Consider the following 22,361-nt stretch of genomic DNA (forward strand, 5'->3'; position numbering starts at 1 on the left):
AACACTAAAATTAAATATATAGTTAATGGCAAAATTGAACCATGGGACCCAAAACGGACTTCTCAACTCTACAAGGTCAATAAAAGTTTAGAACCGCTGACAAACTATGTATACTAAATGACATGTAGTTGTGCATTAAGTCTTCACTTATTCTGCTCTACAACGCATTTGAACCAACAAGGGCATTAGCCTCCCCCCCCCCCATAAAACGCAAACATAACACATTTCTTCATATTCCGTTACCTTGCTGTAACCATATTGCAGTAAGACTATATTTACGGACAGTGCTGCCCTAGGTAGCCATAATAGAGGGGAGAGAATGGATTCTGCTGGACAACAGCAGCTGGCACTAGTAAATCATCAAAAAATGAAAATACACATTGCTATATTGGGCTAGGAATCCAATGGCCAGTTGCAAGGGGCAAAAGGCTTTAGGAGTATATACACAACACAGACGTATATACTCGCACAGCAGACAGAGGTCTGAAGCTGCACAAACTGTTAGTTTGGGCAGGAGTTAATTTGGCTATTAGGCTATAACTTTTCCTTAGCACGCACAGGGAAAATAAAAAATCATAATACTTAAAAGTCCCAAACAGGAAGCAAGATGCAGTGTCAGCATCTTTACTGAAGGCAGGGCCAAATGGCAAGTGTCAGTCTCTAATGCCCAGGTGTAGAAAAACCATCTTAAAAACCGAAGTAATATCCTCACATTCTTCCCCCCCCTTTAAACAGTACCTCACCAGCTTGAACGGGTATCATCAGTGAAAACTTCTTTTTTGTTCACAAGTGTTGTCATCTGGACCATAACCTTACCACTTAAGATAATGTAGTCAGTCTCTGGAAATTCTTGAGTTCAGGATTCTTTCCACTACATAATGTTCTTGCACATCAACCATAATGAGATATGGATGCCTCAACTGGGAACAGTAGAACTTGTTTTATAGCAGGGTAAATGAAATACTTCAAAGCCTCCGTGGTATGGCCTAAAGGCCACTGCACCGATTTGTGCCACACTGTCTCAAAAAATAATTAGTCCAATTTTACCAATGATAAAAATCAATTTAGGGTGCTCGATGGAGAGATAAACTTAGTCTCCTGTGCTGAATGAGGTCTACACAACTTGTAATGCTGCCCTCTTACAATTCTCTGGGGCTATCTTTTATTCTTTCTAGGTTGCAATGTATCAAGAATATTTTGTCATTGACAGCAGACATGCAGGACTTCTTAGGTTAATTAGAAAGGACTGGATGGAATCCCAGGTTTACAAACAATGGACTATGGTAGAAGCATGTTGGTAATTGTTATAGGAGAACTCAGGCTGTTGGTTGCATGTTAACACAATCACCCTGCAGATAGGAAATATAGCATCTGAGATATTGCTCCACAGTCTAATTGGTGTCTAAGTCAGGCCAATGGACTGGAGAGAAAATGCAGATAACAAGTTAATATTGATTTTTAGCGCCAAGCAAAAATCTCACCCCATGATCCGAGACCACATCATCCAGTACTCCAGAAAACTCCTGGATTACTAGCACAAATGCTTCTTTAATGCAGTCCTATAACATGACAAACTGAGCTGCTTAAGTATGTTGAATAACTACTACCAGGATAGTCGTCATGCCCTTGGAGGCTGGTAAATCCACAATAAAGTCCAGGGAAATTGACTACATGTAAAAGAGGGGACGTTGGCCACTAAAAGAAACATTTCACTAATTTTTTTTGTCTCCTGATTCACCCACTATCCGGTTATTTTGGAATTGTGTATTAGTATTAACACTTAACTCACCGGAGGAATTCATGATCAGGAAACATAAGCAGAGAGATGCAATAAATTAGGTTTTCCTATTCTCAGGAAACACTAAACGTAAATTATTTAAGCAAGTTCTAGGTAGGGGATAATCCGATTAGGAGCAGGAGTAAAAAAATAATCTAAACAAAGTCATGATTTGACAGTGGCAGCAACAGAAAAATCATCTTAAACTAAAGTAATATTATGACAAAATGATCAAGAAACTAATTTTACACTGCTCCTTTGAATAGTGCTGCCCTAAGTCTATGAGCAATATATAGCTTTACATCAAGGCATATGCATTTTCAATGATGTCCTAATGATATTTCATTAATGGATACTTGCCTACATTCCGGGAGACTCTTGAATTTAGAGGTATCCTCCCAGACGTGCAGGTACCCTTCAAAACCTGGGCTGAGGCGAGGCTTAATGACGAGATTCACATCATCATGGCCCCACCCCCTGCTGCACAATGCTGTGCATTGCTGCATTGTACAGCAGGGGATCGTGTCACCATGTTTTCTCCAGCATTTGCCACCCGACTTTTCCTCTGAAATCTCCCAGTGGGAAGCAAATAAAAGCTGTCAAGTATGGATTAATGTGATGAGCTTGCTATGGGCAAAGATATATTACTAATTTATACTAGAAAAATTGTTAGGTAGTGAGCAAAATAAAAAAAACAGTCAAAGCTGCAAGGTGCAACACACATTGACCTGGGTAGAATTTTTTATACCCTGTTAGTGAGGTGAATTTCACAACCACAATTCACACTACTTTACAAATGACCAATTCAGTCACTGTGCATTTGAGAAAACTGAGCATGTAGAATTCAGGATAAATGTTTATAGAGGACTTATTGTCTAGTAAATTCTAGCATCATAGTGAAATGTAGTTTAATATGAAATGTAACAGGTAATTACAGGTATTTGTTTCCATCATTAACATGGATTTTTGATGGGAGTGCATTTTTAGGCAAAATGTTCTCACTAGCTCACATATCTAACATATACAGTAGTCAAAGATGACGTAAACCAACAGACTAGAGGATGTTGTTAAAATTAGGGATGCACATGCTCTGTTTTCTAAATACAAAGTTCCCCCGAACATCACAAATCAGAGTACCGAGTACTTTCCCGCTTCCACGGTACTGAAATCAAGGCAAAACATCATTGGTGCGTCGTCGGATCTAACGGGTTTTGGATTCCATAAGTACCTCCGTCCACCTGGCGCCATTGATCAGACAGACACAGGAGGGGTAGCAATGTTCTTGTCTCTCTTAGTGCCATTGCTCTGTGCCATTGCTCACACAGAAACAGTATTATTAGGTTGCCAAATTACATTGTGGGCAGTAGGATTAGGTAGACTATTCAAATGTGAACAGTATTATTATGGGGCAATGGATATGGTTAAGGACAGGGATAGGGACAGGGTTAATGTTAAGGAATATACTGTCTACATTTCAATTGTTGGCCTAATAATATGGTTAACGTCATTATATTATCCACTTTATAACCTTGTCTAGTCTGCTGCCCATCAATCATATTATGGTAATCCAAAATATGGATGGGTGGGAGGCCCGAGGACAATTCCATCTTGCACCACTTTTCTTTTCTGCCACTGCTGTGTGGCAATGTTTCCTAGATGTGCTATAAACTGCCGTGTGTTTGCGTCGTTGCTCTGTCGTTCAGTAATACCACTTTCATACTGCTGCCCCTGCAATTTCCCGGGTTTTTCATGCCGGGTTTTTGTCGAGTCACAGAGAGTCCCAGACCCCATTCACACCGCACCTTGGACCCGGGAATTTCCCGGGTTGACCCCATTCATACTGAACACGGGTCTGCCATGACAATAAGTGTGAGTCATCACAAGAGGAGCTTTCAATGGCTGAAAAATACGGAGGTCATTTAAAAGGAGACTTTTTTTAAAACAAAAACCCAGGCTTTTGAGGCAGTATGAATGGGGTATTACTAGCCAGCTCGCTGCAGTCTTTGCCCTAAACTGAATGAAAACAAGATTGTGACCAGTGAGGTGGTCAAGATTGACTGGAAAGGACTGGAAATTAATGTTAGAGGTTAATAATAATATAGGAACAACAACAACAAAAAAATATGTGATTTTAGCAGTTTTGTTATAGCAATTTTTTGCAAAAAAATACAGATCCAAAAACAAAATACATGAGGGCGGTTTTAGCAAAACCAAAACAAGGGAGCAGGGAATATTCCTAGTTAAAGAAGCCCGTTTCTTTTTTTGAGGAATAGTACATGTATAAATTAAATAGGTTATTTAAGGTAGTACGTTATTTTTTTAGTTAACATAATGTGTGAGAAAGAAGAAGTAACAAAGACAGACAGAGGACTGTCTGGGGATTCTTGGATCACTAGACAACAAATGTAGTAAAGGAAAGTCATCCATGAAATCTACTACAAAAAGTTGGATACAATTTGGCAAGGGGTTGTTAGTCTGGTAAATTATTGCTGAACATAATAAATTTGTGTTCATATTTTCAAAAGAATTTTTTACAATATTTTTTGCAGCTGTGTCTAAAATTTCCTCTGCCCTGACTCTACATCGCTCAGAGCAGAAACATCCTTTTTAGGATAACATTTACTTTTTATATTTTTTTAAATGTTGAACTATAAACAAAAGCACCAATGATGCATGTAAATTATTTTCTAGCGCGTTTTCTACTCACATCGAACATTTGGGAAATGATACACTTATAAGTTAGAAAATCAAACATTTTCACTATTCTTGCAATTTTTAAACATTGCAAGTAATTTTAAACAATCTCGGTAGCTCACATTTACAATATTAAATATATTATTATTATATAATAATAATAATAATAATAATAATAATAATAATAATAATAATAATAATAATATAGATATTCTTAAAGATACACTAACACCTAGGCAAAATATTTAATTGAAGTGCCACTCTGCCTAGTCAGAGACCCAGGGGCAGCTACATGCAGCCGCTTTTCCCAGGGTTCTTCTTGTTCTGTACTATACAGCTGGAAAATCTATTTCTTTCACAATCGTTAAATGACAGTGAAGGGTATATGAGCTTAAGGACAAATCACATGCCGCAATCTCTTGATTGTGGCGTGTGATTGGTCCTCCCACTCACACCCACCGGTCTGCTAGATTCTGGAGAGCGCTCTAAAATAAATGGAGGCACAAAGCAGCCCCCTGGCTAGTGGGGAGGGGGGGGGGCAGGTAAAAAGTACCAGGGCCCAGACCTGCCCATATAGTGGGAGGAGTCACCTCCCGATGTGGTGTCACCCCCTTTGGTGGCTATGGAAAGCATCCCAAGAAGTTCCTATACCGGGGGGCTTGAAATTTTTCCTGGTGGCCCTAGAGGGGAAACATTAATGAAATCTTTTACTAGGTGGTAGTGCAGCTTTAAACAGATCAGAGTACCCTCTTAAAAGGGATTTTCCCAGTGTGAATTGAGGTTTGAAAGCTTGAAAATTGCCCCATCTGGCACCATGGAGGATATTTTATTTATTTGTAAACAGTGGAACAATTAAGAAAAACAAAAACTCCTCTACTCAGCAAATCTAATGCTACAAGCCTTTCTTAGATTTAACGGAAAAAACACTTTCACAAAGTACAGTAAATGTAAAAAACAAGAATTACACAAAAAACTATTTTTTCCATAGACAACCTCAATGACATAAATAGACTACTTCATATACCAAACTTTCCATGTCAAACCAGAGAGAGTACTTTTAAGTTACAGGACATATTTTTAAGATATGAATGTCCTTCTATTCCAAATGAAACAAACAAATGACTGCTTTTAAAGCAAAGTCTTTCTATCAGTCAAAAAAACAAACTGATGATTTCAAGGTGACTAAATGTCCTGGAAGAAAGCCGATATCACACAAAAAAGTCCAAAAACAAGTAGAAAACACAGGACAAAAAAATAAAATTAATTTCCAACTAGAAATAGCTAAGGGACAAAGAATGAGGAAAGCAGGCAGAAGAGCATGGAAAGTTTTGCGCTATTTATTTTTGGAGAGTGGAGATTTAGGATCGCTTTCTAATTCAGTGAAAGGCATTTTATCTCCCTTACTCTCTACCCAATAAAATATAACAGTAAGCAGAGCGGTACTGTAACATTTTTCCTTCTAGTCTATTAAATGAAATTCATCAAATGTTCAAGATGTGCTCAGATGAAGGAGTTTAGTTGTCTTACCATACACTTACAAATACTAAACTGTAATTGATATATTTTTACAAATGTTTTATTTTTTCTTGTATGATGTATTTAAATTGCATCTACAGTTCAAGAAGTAAACTTACTGCAAAAGAAAAATGTATGATTAATTAATACATACAATGCTGGTGCCAAAACACCTTTTCTTCGACAGATTGAAGAGACATGGAATGTCATTCTAGTGCTGGGCACATGCTGTGTGACAGAAATACGGGGGTAACTAAATTATACTAATTTTGCCACCAGATTAAATGAGGGCATCTTAGTGCAGTCAACTGAGCGATTAGTACAAATAGTACATTGAACTGCATGGTAACCAAATCAAAGTTTTGGAATTGCCAAAATCCTTTTGTGGTATATGTATGCCCCTTCACCTAGGTGCTCTCAGTCTGTAGCCTCTTCAGCTCCAAATTATGTCCTGGTACCCAGCTGTCAACAAGATTTGTGGATATAGCCAGATGACTTTCATAAGGCCATCTAAGATTATCAAGTGTGCAGTTCAAATAACACAAAAACAAAAACTGCACTCAAACAACATACTGGTGACCAAAGGTGAAGCTCAAGACACACAAAATACAATCAAGGTTAGAGGCAAGACAAGGATAAAAACAAATCCATAATCAAAAAGAATGCACTCCACAAAAAGGCATATAACCAGGCATCATGGAATGGTACAAAAGGTTACATAGAATCTGTGTTTTAAAGCTAGTCAGAGCATATGTGGCCTGGAAAGACATATGTATAATGAACAAACAATGCAGTCCAAGACCAAACGGAGATATCTAAAGCTGGAAAAGTGCTAGTGTGACGGTGTACACCACTAATTTTGCGAGTGTTTATATATTACAGCTGGAAAAGTGGGAAAAAGTGCTTTTAAACTTTTTAAAACTCAAAGTTTATGAACACTTAAAACTTCCTCTGTGTCTGCTAAAATAGACTTTGCCTGAAGATCTTTTTTTTATTGAGCACTTTGGACACTTGCTCAAAACGATGTGGTCACTGATTTAAAAACCATAAAGCGCTCATGTAACATCCTCTCGGTTTTACTCAGAAAAATTATATAAATTTGGAGCAATCAAACTATGTAACACTACCCTTGTATTTGGAGCAGCATATCGACCCAAGTTCAGTCCCAGCCACTGCATGCAGAAGACAATAGCCTCCGCATTTTATTTTTCAACCTGTTTCAGCACTCCTTATATTAAGAAAGCATTAAGTGTTATGAACTACACAATATAAATGTTGTAAATGTCAAATTCAGACAATAGTGGCTTTCTAAAAATAAGGGAATCATTCTCCATAATATGTAAAATTTCCTATAGGTCAAACTTGAAATCAAGCAAAAGAAGCTGACAACTCTCTATTAATCAAGGATTCAATAATACATCCAATGGAAAATGTATTCTCTGGGCTCAAATTGAAGGTTTCCAGAAACACAGACTGCATAATCCAAAAAATTGCTAGTATCAACATTCTGCAGTTCACAGGCATTCAGTTTTCAATGTAATAAAATAAATACAAATGGGAAAAGCTGTATTAAGACACCAGCTGTTATAAAATATATAGAAGTACACTGTAGTTAAACATTAGCTGTGTTTTCTAAATCAAGCTGGATAGCTACAACTTTCAGCAAACAACAGCAACAGAAGGACCTTAAGTTTACTGTTTGAGTTGTAAATGTACTAGCAATCAAACAATATCAAATAAAAATTGTATTTAACCGACAGTGCCTGTTGCAATTGATAAGTGCTGGTCCAAAAGCATGCGATTCCAAAAGCCAAACTTTCAGTATTTAAATAACATAAGAGGAAAAAAAAATATTTGTTGGACCATTAGGACAAGATGAGGATTTGGATGGATTATTAATGTAGGAAGTCACAGAGATGTCAATGAAAAGTGAGGGAGATTTCTATATAACTGATGTGAACTGCAATCTGCCAACTGCTAAATCAGCCTCAAGTATGGACAATCTGGACTTCTTGTGCAGGGAACCAAAATAGAGAACCAACACGCAAGGAATCCTAGATTTAGCTCTCAGAAATGGTGAGGTGTTATCAAATGAGAGAGGAGAGAATTTTAGGTATAATGATAAGCAGCAGCTGTAAAACAAGAAAGCACAAAAACAAAAAGGTTTGAAAGGCTGACTGTTGTCATTTATGGTAATCTCAGGTTGCTAGGTGAAATGCAGACACAGTGGGATAAACTTAAAAAATGCAACAGAACCTTGTGCCATATACGTTTGTATAAGCAAAGGGAAGAGGAAGCCGGCATAGTTCTCCAAGGAAGTGGAAGTTGTTATAAGTGCAGACAGACCTAATATAATAAACAGACAGACCCAATCAGAGAAGAATACAAATGCATGTAAAGCTAAGCTACTAAAACATAAATTATGCTAAACAACAAACAGAAGAAAATACTGGACAGTGAGTATAAAATGTGATATAATAGAAAGTACCTCGGCGCTAAAACATAAAATGTATAGTGTGTTTATTGGTACACAACAGAAAAACGTGGTCTAGCCAGACCCATAAAACAAATGACAATCAGAGAAAATACATATGATCACATAGTGAACGGAGTCACAATAGTCGCCATAGCAATAAATGGCATAAGTGTCAGTAATGTCAATGACCAGTGTAAACAGCCGGATAGTGCTGTAGGATTTCCAGTTCTGGAAGGAAATCCTCCCTTAGGTGCAGATAAATCCTATAATAGATGCAGATGTAGTAAGCAGTTTGTGTTCCCACAATCAGTAGATAATGTCCGTTTTGGCAACCAGGTCAATCGGCTGGATTCACGTGTGTAAGGCGACTTGGACTTACTTTTGCGATGAAGCGAGCAGCTCCTGATGTTTCCTGTTGATGCAGAGAAGTCCTCTCCGGTATGTAGTTGAACAGTGAAGTGCTGGTAGGCTGGATTCCTTCAGTGCGTGCATACGCAGAGCATCGCTGGCGTCCCAGCTGTTTGTTGTGGATGTACACTCAGACAGTGTAGTGCAGTGCTGCAAATCCACGAAAGTGCTCAGTGTGGTATTTAGCGGGCAGGGATCTCAGTTCTGGTGTGAGACCAATAATTGCCGAAAGTTCGGCTGGTCACAGTGGTAATATGTACAATAATCCAACGCGTTTCCCCCGCACTGAGCGGGCTTCATCAGGGAATTTAGTAGTGTTAAAGTGGTGTTCTTTAAATAGTTGTTTGGCGCCAAGCTGATCCAATCAAATAAAAGGCTTTTTTAATTGATAGTGTCCGTAGGTAATCAATTGGACTGTAAACACATACTTGTAGTTTGTATATCGGTGTGCGCTTCCGTTGATTTGCTAAAGTTGTTCATACATTCTAGTCTTCAGGAACAAACTATATATAGCGCTGTGTGATTTTTTTAGAGATAAAGGAGTTGATAGTATTCTCATCAGTATTCTCGGATGTTCGAGAAAAGTAGATGGTATCTTAACAGGAATAAGGTACTGGAATTTATTTAGCCAATTACTGCTGACAGGTATAATGCCAGGTAATTGGAGAATAAATAATGTAGTTCCACTATATAAAAAGGAGACAGTAAGGAAGAACATAACTGTAAACCTGCAAGTCTCACATTGATAGTAGGGTAATTAATGGAATCACTTAAAAAAAAAAAAACAAATGAATAAATAAAATAAAGAATTTGACAATTCAGAGAGAAACAAATTACAAGATTCAAGCAGTATATATTTACTCCCGGAAGACCATGTCTAACAATGCTAGTCGATATTTTGACTTGGTAGCTATTGTGGTCAGTCAATAGAGCTCATTTAGAATGTATCTTACAATAAGTGTAAAATAATTAATTCATAAACTGAAAATTCCTGGATTTGTCTCAAAGATAGGAGGATGGATAAAGATTTGGCTGAAGAACAGGAGACACTGTTGTTGTCAATGGTGTAAGCTCAGGGAAAGAGCTGATAACCAGTGGAAGGGATCAGTTCAGAGTCCTAATTTTGTTTATTGCATTCATTAGTTGATATTACTTGTGGTTTATAAGGTTAGGAATGTAATTTAGCAAAGTACAACAATACTTTTTACAAGTTGAGATCTTAGAAAAGGTCAAACAAATGAGAAACCAAGAGTTCTCACACCAGAGCAAAAAGGACATCGCAAGGAATGTTGTGTTGACATTCTGCAGCAACTTGACACAGATCCAAAACGGTTTCATAAAGTAATCACTTGTGATGAGACCTGGATCTTCCAGTGCGATCCTGAAACCAAAAGACAGTCAATGCACTGGAAAACACTGTCCTCACCAAGAATGAAAAACGCTTGTCAAAGCAAGTCAAGATGCAAAGCAATGCTCATTGGTTTTTTTTATATCATGGGTGTAATTTTGGAAAAATCGGTTCCAGAAGACAAAACAGTTAATCAGCATTATTATAAGGAAGTTTTGAAAAAGCTGAGAGAAAGAGTCAGAAAGAAACGGCCGCAACTGTGGAAAAATGGTTTCTTTCTTCTTTAGGACAATGCGCCTGCTCACACAGCACTTTCTGTGAAGCAGTTTTTGACCGACAAACACATTACTACACTTGAACATAGTCCATATTCGCCCAATTTAGCACCTTGCAATTTTTATCTTTTCCCAAAAATTAAATCAGTGCTTAAAGGCACACATTTTGAGTCAGTTGACACTGTAAAGGAGAAACGGCAAATATGTTGATACAACTGACAAATTGATTTGCTCCATGCCTTCGACCAGTGGAAAACAAGACTACAGCGAGGTATTATTGCAAATGTGGAGTATATTGAAGGGGACAAACATTAAATTTGCAATACCAATAACTAAAGGGGAGTTATTTAATTGCGTACTGAGTAGAGTTTTGAAGGCCCAATCTCCAATAATATATTAGCACTTTCGGGGGGGCGCGATTCCCTAAACCCCCCCCCCCATGCCAACAAATAACGTGATCCGTGCCTGTGACCACTTTGATTTTTCCAGTCACTGCCAGGAATTGGTACCAACAGGCCCCTACACTCATCCGATGGTGATAGGGACCATTGTATAGAAGAGCTTTGCATCCCTTACAGAGGATTACTTGTGTTCTATGGTTCCCGATTCTTGTGTGATGCTGTACAAAGATAGCGCAGAACACAGATTACTAGCTGGGCACAACCACCACTGCCAGCTGTGTCTGTGGATCATTCCCACACAGCCAGCACCCATGAGTGCCTTGAGGTCGGTGTGTAACCGATTGATCAAAGATGATACAGAAGAATCTTGATGGCTCAGTGTCAGGGAATACGGCACGTGTGGCATCTTGCCAAAATGAATGAGATATGAGGCTATCTGAAACCTTGATGACATGCAGAGGACACAGTAATGGCATGCGAGGGCACAGTAATAGTATGTGTGGACATTTTAAGTGGCATAATATGAATAGGACAATGGGTGACATATGGGAACACTTGCTACCGCAAAAGGCATGTAAAGTACACATGGCATAGTGAAGGGCATATGAGGGCACAGTGGTGACATGCCTGTGCATAGTCGTGTCCTAAAGTGGTTGGGGCCAGTGGTCCAGGTCTCATCTGATGCTAGCAACACCCCTGCTGGAGCTTCTTCTGGCAAACCTACATGCTTGCACAGTAAAACAATACTAATTTATTACTTATAACATCTTACAGGGCATAGTACTAGACAATGACTCAAATAAATCATTACAAAAAAGTTTCTGTTGCAGGCTTTTTGCAAATCTCCCTCTAGAAATCATGTGCTTGCCCCCTGAGAAAGACTACTAAAATGGTGCATGGTCTGCTTACCAAAACTCATCAGGGATGACTTTAAAAAAAGAATTAAATATGTACAGCTCAGAGGAGAAAGGGGACAGAGTTAACATGACAGATAAGACTTCAATATATATACGCTCCCGTCTCCCGGAATGTCTGAAAGGCTCACAAATTTCTTCCTCCCAGACTAACGGAAGAGCAGGCACTCTCCTGGAACCCAGGCAAAGATGAGGCTTAATGACACGATTTGTTTCATTAAGACCTTCCACCCGCAAGGAATGCCATGAATCATGATGTGGGAGGGGCTACTGTGATATAATGTCATCCCCATGTCCCCTCCCACACATTTGCTAGCTGCCCTGAGATCCCAAGAGAGCCCCAAATATCCAGTATAAAACACAACACTAACTGTAATTTTTTTTCCTTTTAATTTGATCCGAGGGGAGATTAGTATTAATTTCCTAAAATTATATTCATTTACAAAGTATTATATTCACTTGGCAACATGGATCTATATAAAGGAGGTTTACATTAATGTGGATTTTTACATTAATGTACAACTTAATTTATGCTTTATTTTTTTTTCCTGTTAACATGTATATACATTGTACTTTTATACTTCTATTATTGTGGCAATTTTATTTTGTTTGTTCCAAAAGTATTTGGTAACCCCCATCTAGAAATCCTGCTTTCGCCCCTGACTGCTGCATGATTGTACCATCATTGATCCTATTAACAGTGAGCAGAAGCACCAGTAATATTTTAAGACCGCATTTACATGGGCTTCATTCTTAAATTAGTAAAACAGAATAGTGTCCACTAAAAACATGGCTAAATAACAACCATCACACCATTAGGCATCTATACTGAGCTAGGCAGTCAGATGCGTAGAGGATGGTAGTGGAAATCACAGACTGCAAGGTAACTGCATAGGGTCAGAAGCCCTGATTAACAGCGAGACCTATTGATCGTGGTAATCTTATGTATCAATGCATACCCTACCTATTGTAGTGCAGAGAGAAGTGTAGCAATATTAAGGAAAAAACAAATCTTAAAAATTATATTTTAAAAATAAAGAGCCCGGTACAAATGCAAACTAATGCTCATTGACCTGGCAGTATAACAGATGTTTAAGCAAAGAACTGCAATAACCTCTTAAGCGATTGGTGGTTAAAAGGGTTAAAGCTGAAATGGGGTGTGTAATTTGAGAGGATAAGCATGTTTAGCTGAGGTGGGGGGGGGGGGGCTAGTGGTCTTAGACTTTGAGGTTCTTGTGTCTATTAAACATTCTAACTTTTTCCAGAGTATAGTACAAGTAACAGAAGGACCGGATTGTTCAAAGTGTGAAAAAAAATGAAGTGTGACAGATCTGCAATTGAGCCCAGGAAATAGTCAATGGAGTTTAAAAGTTTGGGGTACAAAGAAGGTTTGGTCAATTGGTTATCTATTCAAAAATTGAGCTTTCCAATGTCCACATTGACAACAAAAGTGTCAGGAACTGGATACAAGGTAGCAATTGGATGTTATTAATTGGATATTAGGTAGTAGACTAGCCCAGTTTGGATAAATGATGATTGTCTCCAATTCTTCCCTAATATCTTGGGGTCCCTATTTAAATGCCAAAAAGATCCTTAACCAGATTCCTTGGTAGGAGTCCGGGGGGATATGCACAATTTGTGGACACCATTGTTCTCTGTGACCCCATCTATTGGGTAATAAATTGTCTTTCATTGACCCCTTTTGAAATGGATTATAAGAATAATCATTCCCTGAAATAATGAGTCCTTATACTCCAGTGTATCTTTCATACCAAATGGAGCACAGGACCCTCTTGCTGGAGTGGGAAGTGGTACAGGTACCAGAGCCATTGCTCTCTACCCTATGGGGAATCCTCTGTACTACCCACGGATTTTGGTTATAGGACGGACAGGGGCGCACGGAGGATTTTTCAGGGGGGGGTTCCTCCCCCCCCCCCCCCCCCCCCGAAAAAAAAAAAAACCTAGAGACCTGCATGCGCGGCAGCTCCGTTTCGGCTGCACTGTACTATACCGCGGCGCTGTCAAAGAAGCGTCCGCGGCGGTGCTGTATACAAAACAGCACCGCCGCGGACGCTTCTTAGACAGCACCGCAGCTGCTGTATAGTACAGTGCCGATATGTAGGGCACTTTTTAGCGGAGGGGGGGTTCTGGAGACCCAGAAACCCCCCTGCATGCACCACTGAAGGAGTTCATATCAACTATAAGAGATCTTAAGCTAGAAGGTTCTACCTGTGGTGGTGTAGTCAGAAATATTAACAGTAGGATACAACTATGAAGAGAGAAGATTTTGCATATCATTCTTAAGTTTCTACAATTCCTTCTTAAAACTTATCTGTCTCATTTATGAGCCTACTGTAAACATCTTAGTTTTGTCTAAGGTACATGTCTTTTTGTACCTTAAAGTTGCCAGTCAAAATAAGTTTTCTACTGAGAAGCAGGGATTTAGAGCAACGTTTTCTCAGTGACTCCACAGAGAATGTTTAAGCTTTCCAATTCAAAAGTACCTTCCAGAGAAAACTGCAATTGCTATTTCACATTTGTTAATTTGTTCCAGTCTTCTAAATATTTGTAAGGTAGACAAAATAAATGCAGAGATGAAAACAAGGGGTAGTGAACACCCTGCTCATGAGAGAGCTGGGATACAATTGGACGAGGACACAGCTGAAACATGAGAAACAAGTGGCTCAGAGTGGAGATTGGGATAGCTGTGATGGTGCACTAGTGTGTGTACTATAGGTGCTAGTGGGGTAAGCGGTAATAAAGAGATTGTTTTTCAAATAGCATTTAAATATTTCAAGGCTGTGAGAGAGTCTCATCGGGCGTGGTAGGGCATTCCATAAGTGGGTAGCAGCACTGTTAGCAGGAATGAGAGGTAACTACTAGAGACAAGGCGCAGAGGAGAGGTAGATCTAAGGGACAAGAGGGAGAGTATTTCAAGATGATATTTGAGATGTATGAAGGGTGTTGAGGGCTTTGTAGGTGTGATATTTGTAATACTAATTGTATTCTGGGGGACACAGGGAGCCAATGTAGGGATTTGTAGAGTGATGCAGCAGATGTGCAGTGGCGAGATCAGTTTTGCTACTGCATTTTAGATGGATCAAAGCAGGGATAGATAGGTGAGGGAGAATGCCAGAATGGAGGTGGCTGAAGTAGCCAAGGCAGAAGATGATGAGAGAACAGATAAGAGTTTTGGTAACATCTTGGGGAAGAAAACTCATGAGCATCTGGCTATTTAGGCCTACGGCACCAATATCATGCCAGAGAGAGACAATAATTTAACTGCTCAGTTGTTGATCAATTATGTTTAGCCACTATTTAAGCGCTAAATAAACAGAAAGCGATAAATAAACAGAAAGATATAGAGTTAGATAGACATATGAAATAATGCATACTCTACAAAAGGAAGACAATAGTCACCCCCAGAGATATGTGCCCCATATAAAATTTCCCGTCTTGTGGCTTTTACATGGTTACGGAACTTCGATATTTAACAATAATTTATTTCAATGGTGTATGACGATCATACAGATATATGAGAACAGTAGACAAAACAAAGACATACAAAAATAATTCAGTATAAGACATGTCAGGACAATAAGTGATACAGATAAGCAGAATAATGAATATATGGATGCAATTAACAGAACAAACCACATGGTATACAAAAACAATTCAGCATAAGACATGAGATGGACAGCGATGAAGATGTAGTCTGAGCAGACATGAGAACTTACATTCTATAGTGAAGGGCTGATGAGAGACACAACAGGAGCAAATGACACAGTAGGCATAGTGCGATCCACTATGGTGCAGAGGTCTGCAAGCTGCTGAAGCCTAAATGTGCCATGATGGTGCAGGGGCCTCACTGGTGTAAAGGCCTAGATGCTGCTCGTTCCACGGTGGAGCAGGGAACAGAGAGTTAAGGTGGTATCACCAGCCTATATTGAAGAGTCCCCTTTTCTCCTGTAGCCGCAAGAATCAGCTCTTTACCACTGGAACACCACACCGGTTCAGCTATGTTGCTACAGAGGTCAGTGTGGGAAGGTCGCATGGTCCTGCATGGAGGTAGAGCAGTGCAGGGTCCCCGATAGAGACAGGTTAAAAGGCCTAAGCATGCATCAGCTGCAGACACCGAAGCAGGATGGAGGGCTCATGATGAAGGACAGGGGAGGGTCATGATGAAGGACAGTGGAGGTCAACACTGGCAGCAGTGAGTACAGGTGTATGAAAGTATGGAAACAATATTGCCCTGATTGGGGTCAGATGTAAGGACAAGGTAGACCACAGATGTAATGGGTGGCAGGGCTCAGTTTAAAAGCCATTCAGATACGTTAAGGGCTCTGGTGGGTAAAATGGAATCAGTTCCATGTTGTGAATTGGCTTTTCAGCACCAAAACTCCACCAATGCCTTACAGTAAGGGGTACATTATCCCATACATCCCTTTACTGAAATCTGTCTATTTAGCGCTTCATTTCAAACCATTTAATCCAGATTTTGGCAAACTGTAGTTGTTCAGGAAATGTGGAACTAAAATTCAAGTACGGATAAAAAAAAATAATAAAGAACACCTCATCAGAAGGGTACAACTGTGAATTATATATATATATATATATATATATATATATATATATATATATATATATATATATATATATATATATATATATATATATATATATACACATACACACACATATATATATATACACACATATATATAATAAATATATATAGGGCCACAAATTCTGCAGCGCTGTACTCACTTACATCAATCCCTGCCCCACTGGAGCTTACAGTCTAAATTCCCTAACATACAGACAGAAACACAGACTATGGTCCATTTTGATAGCAGCCAATTAAACTACCGTATATGTATGTTTTTGGAATGTGGGAGGGAACCGGAGCACCCGGAAGAAACCCACGCAAACACGGGGAGAACATACAAACTCCACACAGATAAGGCCATGATCAGGAATCGAACTCATGACCCCAGTGCTGAGAGGCAGAAGTGCTAACCTCTAAGTCACCGTGCTGCCCCACACACACATATATACACACACATTTTTTTTATTTATTTTTTTAACAATATTAACAGGTAAGGGCAAGAAATATAAGGACTACCCCATTTTCCACGCTACTGAAGGGGCAGCAACATAATTTAAAAAAAAAAACTTTTTTAAAACAAAAAAATGTAAAAAAAAAATTGCCCTCAGCGACTGACCTTAATGTCTTTAGAAGAGGAATATATGCTTCAGTTTCAGCATACAGATAGAGCAAAGTAAACTTAAACAGACAGAGCACCTCAGCACTAGCTGCGTGTTCTGCAAAATACATTCATGACCACTACACTCACATAAATATTGTTTGAAAGTGGCCAGAGCCAATGTGGTGTGTCGGCATCATTCTCCAAACATTGCATTTGAATAAATTAACCCTGCTGCATTTGAATTAGTGGTTAACTAGACCAACTAACAAACGTGAAAATACATATTGTTAACAAAGAAACTCTAGATTAAATATTTTTGTGTGTGTAAATCTTGTGAGAATACCAGAGAAACCTCACAGAAGGAAATCAGTCCTGTAGCAGTACCTTCTCATGGACCGTCATACAGCTGGCAGCATCTTCCTGTAAGATGTCACTCACTCCATTGGACAGCCTTTCATACTTTAACTTTGGTTCTTCTTCACTATCATCCTCCTACATGGAGAACGAAAAACATCAGACAAGACAATAATCTTAATGCATGGCTTAATACAGTAAGCTATTATCACATATGGGTGTGTTTCCATTTTTCCAGTCATAATTGTAGGGGTCTACAGCTAAGAACCTCAACATTTAAGTATGTGTTCCTCATCCTCTGAAATCCACAGATTCTTAGAGTCACTTACACCTGCATAATAAAGTTGTACAGTATAACAAGATAATCTGTGATTTTTGTACAAATGCTCAAACGGCTTTGTGCAATGAAGAGCAAATTCTCCTCAGTGTGTCATTGTAATAACATTGCCCACTTGATGCTTTTAAAATGCAGATAACTAATGTGCAGCCAATGTGAGAAGTTAATTCTAGTCTCCTGGCTATTTTGCATAAAAGCCACTCATACAGGCCATTAGATAAAGCTGATGTAAATAAGTTTTTGCCACTCTCATTTATAGAAAGAAAAAGGGTAATCGTTTCTTTTACGCAGATGAAAATATATACTTTCACAACTTAGTGCACTGAAGCATCTTGCCAGCACAAAAATACATTGAAAAACTTCAACAATTTGCCATACTGATGCGCCATTTCATGTTCTGACAGGTATCTTTTATGTTAAGTTAAAGTCTGACTAACTGTGATTTTGGGAGGCATTTTGTCTTGCTGTAAACAAAGGAAATGGAAAATGATTTGTAAAATACAATTCACTCAGAGTGCTCAATTGCTGAGGACAATACATCACATCTGAAACAACTAGAAGATAAAAAAAAAAAAGTAAGAGAAAAATATTTCTCTCTCTGTGCTTTCAATAAAAAGAAAGAATAAAAACCTTTTTTTGTCAGGCAGTATCCCCCTCCCCTTTAAATATTTATATTATTTGACAGGAAAAAGCTTGCTAGTGCCAGGACTTCTCGGGTAAACACAAACATGCGTTAATAAAAAGAAAATCAATAATTTTTGTTAAATTTTAATAATCCTGAAAACCTACAAATAAAACCATCAGCGGCTTGAGTGGAGATGACAGTTAGCTCCGTTTCCATGACAACGTGATGAAATAGTACAAGTTCTGACTTGAAGCAAAGCTCAGCCATCAGCAGAGTGACATTTACCCCATACAAGAAAACTCACAGCTTTGCTTTCAAAAATCAATTTCTTAAAGAACGTGTATTTCTTTTTTTCTTTTATTTAATGTACGGCACTTTTAATTAAAGACACAAGCCATTTCAACTGTCCTGTACAAAAACACAGTGAAAGTTACTAAAATAAATATATATATATATATATATATATATATATATATATATATATATATATATATATATATATATATATATATATATATATGAGGAAACAGGAGGAATCCAGTAAACATTAGGAAAGTTATAAACCCAAAGAGATCCTAATGACAATTGGGAAAATATATGGAAATTGGTACAAAGATCACTAGGCTTCTAAGGTATCTTCAGTAATTACAGCAAGCAGCAAAAAGTTCATAAATCTGAATCTGAAGTATTGTGAGATTGTATCAAGTAGTAAATTAAGCTGGCCAGACACGTTCTGCTCCTGTTACTTGGTCATTGTGACATAATCAGTGTCTAATTTGGCCATATATGTTCATGGCCATACTGGATCAGGCCTTTCAGCCCTGGGGCAAAGATTCAGCTTCACTTCTAGCACAATTGAGGCTGGTTAGTGTGGTCAAGGATAAATGCACACGCAGGCCAATAACATCCACCTTTCATTTTTTTAACCACATTTACCAAAGCGTTAATTATTGATCACATTCATTTTATTCTGATCATTCTTTTGCTGATTATTAGGGCATTGTGAACATTTTTCAGGCCTCTCTTTTTTGTGCTTCTATCCAACTGCAGCACATGAACACGATTATACGAAAAGAAGGATGCACGGTCATAACTATGCAAAACAGGTGCTGAAATGTTAACAGCAGTGACAAGTCAGTGTCAGAGTTTTTTTGTAATTTTGACTATAGTAAAAAAAAAAAAAACTGCTCTATGTATGTGTCATACATAAAGAGAAAGTTAAGGACATGTTTTAGAACTGCAATTCAAACGCAATCAGAAACACACACTAGTTTTTGTTTGCCAATATACAATTATTTTAGAAGGCTTCTTTGTGCTAACCTATTCATTTTGATTACATATGTATCAATCTGTTAACAATATTAAATGAGTCATAAGGCAACATAACTTGTCCTTAGCTTCACTTTATTATAGGGAACAATACACATTAATAAAAAAAAAAACAAAAAAAAAAAACACAGTACTTGTAAGTTATACGGGCATCACTAGAAACCTGGGGGTAAATGTATGAATGTCCGATTTCTGCAAGTCGCCAGAAATCGGCGACTTTGCAGTGAAAATTTAAATCGGCGATGGCTTGTAAAGGCAAACTTGCCTTTACAAGCCATCGCCCCTTTAAAATTTTACCTGCAAAGTCGCCGATTTCCGGCGACTTGCAGAAATCGGACATTCATACATTTACCCCCTGGACTCTGTCCACCTTGCATTTCTGGAAGGATTTCAGTTACCTTGAGTGTTAGTAGGAAGCTGGCACTGCTGACCACATACCCACTTACTTCTCTCTACCCCCAGAGAGCCTTGCAGATGTCTGCCATATTTTTAAGAGATTGTTAACATGGTGAGTACTAAGTCTGGTTGAAAGATGATTACTATTGTTCGTGTTTTCATCTGCTAGTACACCATAAGGCCTCAGTGTGAATCTGCTATGTGTGTGGATAAATTGGAAACAGATTTTTCTTTTTCTACTGATAAATTTTAAAATTCCAATTAGCTGTTGGACATTTACATTAAGCTCCAAGAGACAACGTAAATTACAACAATAAGGGACCATACGGGACAGTATTGAAAATTCTTGATTACAATGGAGAAATTAAATCACATTATTATTTATAATGTATAGCAATCACCTCCGATTCCTCTGTGGATTCTTCGGGAGACATCGCCTCCTACAAAAAAATAACATGAGAAATCATGTTAGTAAAGAACAAGCATGTTACTAAATATATATCAAAAACTTTCTAAAACATTAGTAAAAATATAGCCTAGTGCTATAAATTTTGTATAAAAATTCAGATTTATTTAAAAGAGAATTTAAGTAAACTCAGTCAGATATCTTTAAATCACCAAATAAGGACATGTGTAAGGAGCATCGTTTTTTTAATTATTCGTCATTTATCTCACACATGCATGAAACAGTCAACTGACGCTTAAGAGAGGTTACTTATCATCATCAACAACATTTATTTATATAGCGCCAGCAAATTCCGTAGCGCTTTACAATTGGGAACAAACATTAATAAGACAATACTTGGTAATACATACAGACAGAGAGGTAAGAGAACCCTGCTCACAAGCTTACAAGAAGCTTAGAAGCTGAAACTGGTGCATGGGCTGAACCAGGTAGGATGAGAGGAATGGTATGACAGGACATAGATCAGATTATTGTCAATCCCCACAATCCCTGAAACACATTTCATAAAACATATGTTTAAGCACAACCAGTCTTATTTTATCAGTTCAATGACATCAGTTCGGGCAGAAAGTGACGTTGAGGTTTCTACAGTGAAATAGGGATAGCAAATATGTCTGTTACAAATAAATGCCTTGGAAAGAGGGACACATGCCACTTAATGACCCTGTAAAGTAAAACTCAACAGTGTATGTCAAGACTGGCATAAGATTACAGTGAATTATAAAAGAAATAAGGTGGTTAAAAATGATGACTGGAATATCTTATTTATAAACATTAAAAGAACTACATGGTGCAATTCCCAGTGGTTTATTTAAACAAAACCCAAAACATACTTATTATGAGAAATTGCAACTAAATGTCTCTGCCTATAGTTTACAACAGGTAAATTTGTGCCATATAATATAAGTCAAGCCAACATACTATCCAAAGTGAAGAAAGATAAATCAAGGAGAACAAGGGAGGGGACTTTAATGCAGGTATAGCTCCTAGTATAGACAGATCCACTTCTTATGATGCCCCGTCCGTTTACTAAAGCTTTTCTAATACTCCATAACCTTTACGTTTCATAGTGAATCTCTGGCCAGAGAATACACCTTTTTCTCCCCTGACACAACACCTACTCTAGAATAGACAAGATCCTGCTCAGCCATGACTTCAGCCTCAAAATTACCTGCTCCCATATCTTCCCTACCACCTGGTCAGATCATACCCTTATCTTAGCAGCCCTCTCTTCCTTAGCCCTTACACCCCACATAAGGCAACCTAGAGACTCCGTAAGTCCCTCCTCCATAACAAAAATACTGTTTCACTTGAAATATTTATGGAGGAGAGATTTTAAAACAAATGACACACCTGATATCTCCACAATGGCCCTATAGGATGCCTAGCACTCCAAAGTAATCTTATTGCCTTAGCATCTATATCCAAAAAACATGGACTGGCTCAGACCAGGCTGTTCACTGACTTCTTACAAGCTTTGGAATTGCAGCACAAATCTACCACATAACCTATTACTCTTCAGAAGATCAGCTCTGTTAGAGGACTTAATCTTCTCCTTTCCCGCCAGGCAGCTACTAAACTGAAGTGGCTAAAAAAACATTAATATGAGAAAGGTGATGGCATTCTACAGTTATGATCCCTAGCAGATCCACTCTGAATTCCAATCTGATTACACTAAACTCCACAACCTGCCTCAACCTTCTGGTATCTCATCCGAGCAATGGTAGACCCAGCAGACTGAGGACTTCCTTGCCATTGCTAATCTCCCCAAGATAGTACACAATTTGTAGCTGAAATTATTTTGGAGGAGATTACACAGGTTATAAAATCCCAAAA

General features: G+C 38.3%; 1 protein-coding gene across 1 annotated transcript in view; it reads right to left on the minus strand.

Moving 5' to 3' along the window:
• The window catches only part of VPS41 (VPS41 subunit of HOPS complex), a 199,865-nt gene that overhangs the window by 162,349 nt on the left and 15,155 nt on the right, over window positions 1-22,361 (minus strand). Inside the window, exons 2-3 of the mRNA XM_075212579.1 lie at window positions 20,461-20,499; window positions 17,403-17,510 (exon numbers count right to left, since the gene is read on the minus strand). Coding sequence (XP_075068680.1) covers window positions 17,403-17,510; window positions 20,461-20,499 — 147 coding nt within the window. The remainder of the gene's footprint in view (window positions 1-17,402; window positions 17,511-20,460; window positions 20,500-22,361) is intronic.

The sequence above is a fragment of the Mixophyes fleayi genome, chromosome 5 (assembly GCF_038048845.1).
Source record: "Mixophyes fleayi isolate aMixFle1 chromosome 5, aMixFle1.hap1, whole genome shotgun sequence".
In the NCBI taxonomy this organism is placed as follows: domain Eukaryota; kingdom Metazoa; phylum Chordata; class Amphibia; order Anura; family Limnodynastidae; genus Mixophyes; species Mixophyes fleayi.